This window comes from Salmo trutta, chromosome 21 (assembly GCF_901001165.1).
Source record: "Salmo trutta chromosome 21, fSalTru1.1, whole genome shotgun sequence".
Taxonomy (NCBI): Eukaryota; Metazoa; Chordata; class Actinopteri; order Salmoniformes; family Salmonidae; genus Salmo; species Salmo trutta.
Window position 1 is genome coordinate 50,118,649 of NC_042977.1, and position 7,656 is coordinate 50,126,304.

The following is a 7,656-nucleotide window of genomic DNA, read 5'->3' on the forward strand; positions in this document are numbered from 1 at the left end:
GAGCACACCGCCATGCAATCTCCATAGACAAACATTGGCAGTAGAATGGCCTTACTGAAGAGCTCGGTGACTGTGTGGCATCGTCATAGGATGGCACCTTTCCAACAAGTCAGTTCGTCAGATTTCTGCCCTGCTAGAGCTGCCCCCGAGTCAACTGTAAGTGCTGTTATTGTGAAGTGGAAACGTCTAGGAGCAACAACGGCTCAGCTGTTAAGTGGTAGGCCAATCTTCTGTCCTCTGTTGCAACACTCACTACCAAGTTCCAAACTGCCTCTGGAAGCAACGTCAGCACAATAGCAGTTCATCGGGAGCTTCATGAAATGGGTTTACATGACTGAGCAGCTGCACACAAGCCTAAGACTCACCATGTGCAACGCCAAGCATCAGCTGGAGTGGTGTAAAGCAATTGGACTCTGGAGCAATGGAAATGGGTTCTCTGGAGTGTTGAATCACGCTTCACCATCTGACAGTCCGGCGGACGAATCTGGGTTTGGTGGATGCGATGAGAACGCTACCTGCCCGAATGCATAGTGCCAACTGTAATGTTTGGTGGAGGAGCAATAATGGTCTGGGGCTGTTTTTCATGGTTTGTGCCCCTTAGTTCCAGTGAGGAGAAATCTTAACGCTACAGCATACAATGACATTCTAGAAGATTCTGTGCTTCCAACTTTGTGGCAACAGTTTGGGGAAGGCCTTTTCCTGTTTCAGCATGACAATGCCCCCGTTCAGAAAGCGAGGTCCATACGAAAATGGTTTGTTGAGATCGGCATGGAAGAACTTGACTGGCCTGCACAGAGCCTTGACCTCAACCCCATCGAACACCTTTGGGATGAATTGGAATTCCGACTGCGAGCCAGACTTTCCCCACATTTTGTTGTGTTACAGCCTGAATTTAAAATGTATTAAATTGAGATTTTATGCTACTGGCCTACAAACACAATACCTCATAATGTCAAAATGGAATTATGTTTTCAGAAATGTTTACAAATTAATTAAAAATTAAATGCTGAAATGTCTTGAATCAATCAGTATTCAACCAACTCCTTTGTTATGACTAGCCTCAATAAGTTCAGGAGTAAAGATTTGCTTAACAAGTCACATAAGTTGCATGGACTAATATTGTTTAACAAGATTGTTGAATGATTACCTCATCTCTGTACCCCACACATACAATTATCTGTAAGGTCCTTGTTGAGCAGAAAATGTCAAACATTGATTCAACCACAACGACCAGGGAGGTTTTCCAATGCCTCACAAAGAATTGGTAGATGGGTAAATATAGAAAAAGTAAACATTGAGCATGGTGAAGTTATTAAATACACTTTTGATGGTGTATCAATACACCCAGTCACTACAAAGATACAGGTGTCCTTCCTAACTCAGTTGCCGGAGAGGAAGGAAACCGCTCTGGGATTTCACCCTGAGGCCAATCATGACTTTAAAACAGTTACAGAGTTTAATAATGGTTGTGATAGGAGAAAACTGAGGATGGATCAACAATATTGTAGTCAATCGGAGTCAATCACCACCTTCCGGAGACACCTGAAACCCCACCTCTTTAAGGAATACCTGGGATAGGATAAAGTAATCCTTCTACCCCCCCCCCCCCCAAAAAAAAAAGATTTAGATGCACTATTGTAAAGTGGTTGTTCCACTGGATATCTTAAGGTGAATGCACCAATTTGTAAGTCGCTCTGGATAAGAGCGTCTGCTAAATGACTTAAATGTAAATGTTAAATGTAGTTACTCCACAATACTAACCTAAATGACAGAGTGAAAAGAAGGAAGGCTGTACAGAATAAAAAACATTCTAAAACATGCATCCTGTTTGCAACAAGGCACTAAAGTAATACTGCAAAAAATGTGTCAAAGCAATTAACTTTTTGTCTTGAAAACAAAGTATTGTGTTCGGGGCCAATCCAATAGAACACATTACAGAGCACAACTTTTCCCCATATGTTCAAACATAGTGGTGGCTGCATCATGTTATGGGTATGCTTGTCATCGTTAAGGACTAAGGAGTTTTTCAGGATAAAAAGAAATGGAATGGAGCTCAGCACAGAAAAAAATCCTAGAGGAAACCCTGGTTCAGTCTGCTTTCCACCAGACACTGTGAGACAAATTCACCTTTCAGCAGGATAATAACCTAAAACACAAGGCCAAATCTACACTGGAGTTGTTTACCAAGAAGACAGTGAATGTTCCTGAGTGGCCGAGTTACAGTTTTGACTTAAATCTACTTGGAAATCTATGACAAGATCTGAAAGTAGTTGTCTAGCAATGATCCACAACCAATTTGACTGAGTTTGAAGAATTTTGAAAAGAATAATGAGCAAATGTCACACAATCCAGGTGTGCGAAGCTCTTAGAGACTCTGCCAAAGGTGATTCTAACATGTATCTACAGTCATTTGACTGCAGGAAAGGGCTACGCAATAAGGCTCGAGGGAGTATGGTATATGGCCAATATACCACGGCTAAGGGCTGTTCTTAGGCGTGATGCAACACAGAGTGCCTGGATACTGCCCCTTAGCCGCAATATAGTGGCCATATACCAAATACCCCCGTGGTGCCTTATTGCTATGATAAACTGGTTACGAACTTAGTTAGAACAGTAAAAAGTACTTTTTTTGTCTGATATACCACGGCATTCAGCCAATCGGCATTCAGGGCTCGAACCACCTGGTGTAATGGTTTCTATTGAGAAGTAGAGGAGTCAGGCGCAGGACACAGGAATAAGTGTAAACAAAATGTGTTTACTCAAATTTATCAATAAACTTCTCACAGAAAATAACATGGTTCAAAAAAAAAAAAAAAACACCAACAACCACAAGACAGGAAACAATCACAGACAAGACAAACAGGAAGGGCAGAGGTTTAAATAATGAACATAATTAGGGAAATCAAAAACAGGTGTACACAATAAAGACAAAACCAAACGAACAGTGAAACATCGATCGGTGGCAACTAGTAAGCCGGTGACGTCGACCACCGAACGCCGCCCGAACAAGGAGAGGGGCCGACTTCGGCGGAAGTCGTGACACCTGGTTTATAATACACATTTTGCCATGAGGCTGAGAGAAAAATATCCTGTTTTAAAGCTCAGGAATTCTTAAAAGATGGGACAATTTCAACTTTCATTCTACAAATATTTGTCTCGATTTTGATGAGACCAAAGCATCAGCTATCTCACCCTGTAAAGGAATAACCCCCTAATTTAGTCCATTTATTTTCCCCATAAAATGCAACTATCTGGATTTATCTCAACTTCGTCCAACACCATAAAAGGAATGTAAATTGTACAGTTATTGTCCAAGAAGTGTTTAAAGGCCTTGATTGTTTCATTCTAATATTAGATTATTCAAATATGTAATACAAATCTCCAAACTTATTTTTTTATTTGTTTTGTAGCACGATGAAATTCGTTAGCGTTAGCATTTTGGCACGTTAGCATGTTTTAGATTTAGAACATTACATATCTATAGAGTAAACATGAGGCCTAGCACAGTAAATACTTCCGTTGTTTAAGCAGAACAGTGATTACACATTTTTTCAGAATATTGACAAAAAAACAATGATTGACTCCATTAGTGACGGAGTAGATAACAGATACTCAAAACAGACATATTTTTGCCTCTAAAAATTCAATACAAACATTTGTAAAATATAAAAAATTATTCATTTGAAAATCCCCAATAAAAACACAACCATTCAATCAGATGTGTCAGCACACTGACGGAGTTTACATTTAAAAACAAACCTGATGGAGTCGACATTAAAAAACAAACCTGATGGAGTCAACATTAAAAACAAACCTGATGGAGTCGACATTAAAAAACAAACCTGATTGAGTCAACATTAAAAACAAACCTGATGGAGTCAACATTAAAAACAAACCTGATGGAGTCGACATTAAAAAACAAACCTGATGGAGTCAACATTAAAAACAAACCTGACGGAGTCGACATTAAAAACAAACCTGACGGAGTCAACATTAAAAAACAAACCTGATGGAGTCGACATTAAAACACAAACCTGATGGAGTCAACATTAAAAAACAAACCTGACGGAGTCAACATTAAAAAACAAACCTGATGGAGTCGACATTAAAACACAAACCTGATGGAGTCGACATTAAAACACAAACCTGATGGAGTCGACATTAAAAACAAACCTGATGGAGTCAACATTAAAAACAAACCTGATGGAGTCAACATTAAAAACAAACCTGATGGAGTCAACATTAAAAACAAACCTGATGGAGTCGACATTAAAAACAAACCTGATGGAGTCGACATTAAAATCAAACCTGATGGAGTCGACATTAAAAACAAACCTGATGGAGTCGACATTAAAAACAAACCTGATGGAGTCGACATTAAAAACAAACCTGACGGAGTTGATGTTTTGAAGAAAAAAACTAGATTATAAAACCTAATTAAAACCTAATTAAATGTAACAAACGATAAACCAAAATTCCAATTCTACAGTATATTAATCTATCAGGCAGGTAGAGTTGCCAGTTTATGTTTGTGACCATGGTGATTTCAATATAATTTGTTTAAATCATTTAAAAGTGGAGAACCTTTACAGACCATTTGTGGGTTTGTTGTTCCACATGTAATGAGGACATGAATAAGGGATCTGTATGGCATAGCTGGCCCTGTGTCACGTCCTGACCAGTAAAAGGGGTTATTTGTTATTGTAGTTTGGTCAGGGCGTGGCAGGGGGTGTTTGTTTTGTGTGTTTCGGTGTTTTTGGTTTATGTTCTATGTTATCTATTTATATGTGTTTATCTAGTTTTCTATTTCTATGTGGGGTTTTTGGCAATGACCTCCAATTAGAGACAGCTGGTTGTTGTTGTCTCTAATTGGAGGCCATATTTAGTTGGGGTTGTTTTCTCTTGTGTTTTGTGGGTGGTTATTTTCTGTATAGTCTGTGTGCCTTACGGAACTGTTTTCGTCATCAGTTTATTTTGTTTAAGTGTTTTCTTTAATAAAGAAAGAAGATGAGCACTTTACCCGCTGCGTTTTGGTCCAATCCTTACGACGCCTATGACACCCTGCTCATTCCTGATTCATTTAGGATTTTAGACAAATATGACAAAGTTGACCAAATCTCCGGATACATCTTGTAGGAATCACAATTGTGAGAGAAATATGATTTAAAGTCACAGCCCTTAGCCGTGGTATATTGGCCATATACCACACCCCCTCGAGCCTTATTGCGTAGCCCTTTCCTGCAGTCAAATGACCAAATCGCCCTCTTTTGACCTCATGGGTGGAATGATTAATTAAATATAGTGTGAAGGGTGGGGGGTTCTGGTCCTGCTTGGACCTCGTACCAGCTGGCCACTAAACTGGCTACACCACTCGCCTGGCATTTGTTTTTATCGATCGCAATCGACTGGTCGGTCTCCAAGGGAATCGACTGGTCGGTCTCCAAGGCAATCGACTGGTCGGTCTCCAAGGCAATCGACTGGTCGGTCTCCAAGGCAATCGACTGGTCGGTCTCCAAGGCAATCGACTGGTCGGTCTCCAAGGGAATCGACTGGTCGGTCTCCAAGGCAATCGACTGGTCGGTCTCCAAGGCAATCGACTGGTCGGTCTCCAAGGGAATCGACTGGTCGGTCTCCAAGGCAATCGACTGGTCGGTCTCCAAGGCAATCGACTGGTCGGTCTCCAAGGCAATCGACTGGTCGGTCTCCAAGGCAATCGACTGGTCGGTCTCCAAGGCATTCTAGTCGATCACCAAACATTTTTGTAAAAAAAAAAAAAAAAAAAAAAAAAAAACGATAAAGCGTCCTACTTGTATTATTCGTGTTGGCTGTTGAAGGTAGATGCACTTGATTTAGCAGCCCAAGAGCAGGGTAGGCACAGTGTTCCCATTTTGAAACATTTGACTAGTCTGAAGGTAGACCTCCGCCTACTAGACAGGCCCAGAGAGCAAGTCATGTATCTATCATACCGCTGGCTACTGTTCCGATAAGCTTGTTTTGTTATTATTATCGGAGCGTGTCTTTTTTTTAATATCGATTAATATTATTGAACTTTCTCTGGTCATAGGAGTAACAACATGAATTGGTGCATGTGTCAGAAATAATGCAGTTCGACTTGAGTTTCGCCACCAGCTGGAAGACTAAAGTTTGATCATATACCTACATTTTCTAAAAGATCATTTCAAAATGGTCTGAGAAGAAGAATTCAAGCATAGCCAATCTGCAGTGATAATGTACTGGGCTTATAGCCTGCTGCACAAACCTCACTGCTACAGAACTGGTTTCATTGGTGAATGTTGCATAGGCTTTTTACGTTTTTTTAAGTCATGTTTTTAAAAACAATGTGAGCGGTAGATCTCAGCTTGTATTTTAACTCAGAAAGGGACCATGACACAGAAAAAGGTAGGTGACCACTGGTCTAAAACTACAAAAGCTGTAAAAAAAATAAAATAATAATAAAAACCTACCTCTGGTGGACTTAAATTGAACGTCTCAGCTATTTTCCCGTAGAGTTCTTTAACGTTATTAAATCCATCGATTCTTCCGGTGGGGCTGCCGTGGGCGAGCTGAGTGTGGAACACTAGTTTGGGCCGCAGGTTAGCAGGTGGCGGTGGGAGACCCGCTCCGTTTACTGTCGACTTCACCGAGCTGCCCGCGGCGTGTCCACCGACCTCCTCATTCTCCACCAGGTTCGAGCTTTCTCTCGACTTGTTCTTCTTTCGTCTCAGTCCTAAAGGCATCGTGTGGTGTCGTTAATAAATCGGTTTTTTGCTCGGTTGATATATTCCGGTGTCCTGTCTGTTCCGGCTAGAACATTGGTGTGGTGTCTTCCACAAATCCTCCTTCCTTCCGCCTTTACCTCGACTTGACTGACTGTCCTTTTCTCCAGGTTCGACTTTGTTCTTCGACAGTGAGTTTATTAATGATCAACTTGTCAACTCAACACCTGATTTGATCATTAAACAGTAGGTCATATTCAACAGGTAGGTGATGTCCACCGGGCTGTATAAAATACACAGGCTGCTCGGCCGGGAACAACAGCGACTCTGTTTCAGTCTGCTGTGCGGGGAAAGGAGGCTTGTCTGTGGGCAGGAGTCCTGGCGGCGGGGCGGTGTATCTCTGCGCCATAGACCTGCCTGCCTGCCCGTCTTCTTCACTCGAAACAACACGCATACAAAAGGACATACAAAGTACACATTTTGTTACTATAAACGCTTACAACTGTTACCACTGCTGCGTACACTTCACTTTGTTGAATTTATTGATTTTAACTTCCCTCAACCCTATAATTATATCTATTGTTTTATTAGCAAATCCTTCAAATTATTAATGTCAATTCATCTGGTTTTTGCCTGTCCGCGACTATTCTCTTGCCTTCCTCTTTGGATTAATAAACATTGTAAGACTCCAACCATCTGCCTCCAGTTTCTGCATCTGGGACTCTATATAGGGAATAGGGTGCATTATATTGGGAATAGGATACAATATATAGGGAATAGGGTGCACTATATAGGGAATAGGGTGCACTATATAGGGAATCAGTTAAGTACACTTAGCTCCTATAAATCTGGCTGGTGCATTATATAGGGAATAGGGTGGACTATATAGGGAGCACTATATTGGGAATAGGGTGCACTATATAGGGAATAGTGTGCACTA

The 7,656-nt window shown here is 41.0% G+C and overlaps 1 protein-coding gene across 1 annotated transcript in view; it reads right to left on the reverse strand.

Moving 5' to 3' along the window:
* The window catches only part of gipc2 (GIPC PDZ domain containing family, member 2), a 51,897-nt gene extending 44,804 nt beyond the window's left edge, over positions 1 to 7,093 (reverse strand). The window contains exon 1 of the mRNA XM_029706052.1: positions 6,465 to 7,093. Within this exon, the coding sequence (XP_029561912.1) occupies positions 6,465 to 6,737 (273 nt within the window). The 5' untranslated portion in view covers positions 6,738 to 7,093. The remainder of the gene's footprint in view (positions 1 to 6,464) is intronic.
* Between the last annotated feature and the right edge of the window lie 563 nt (positions 7,094 to 7,656).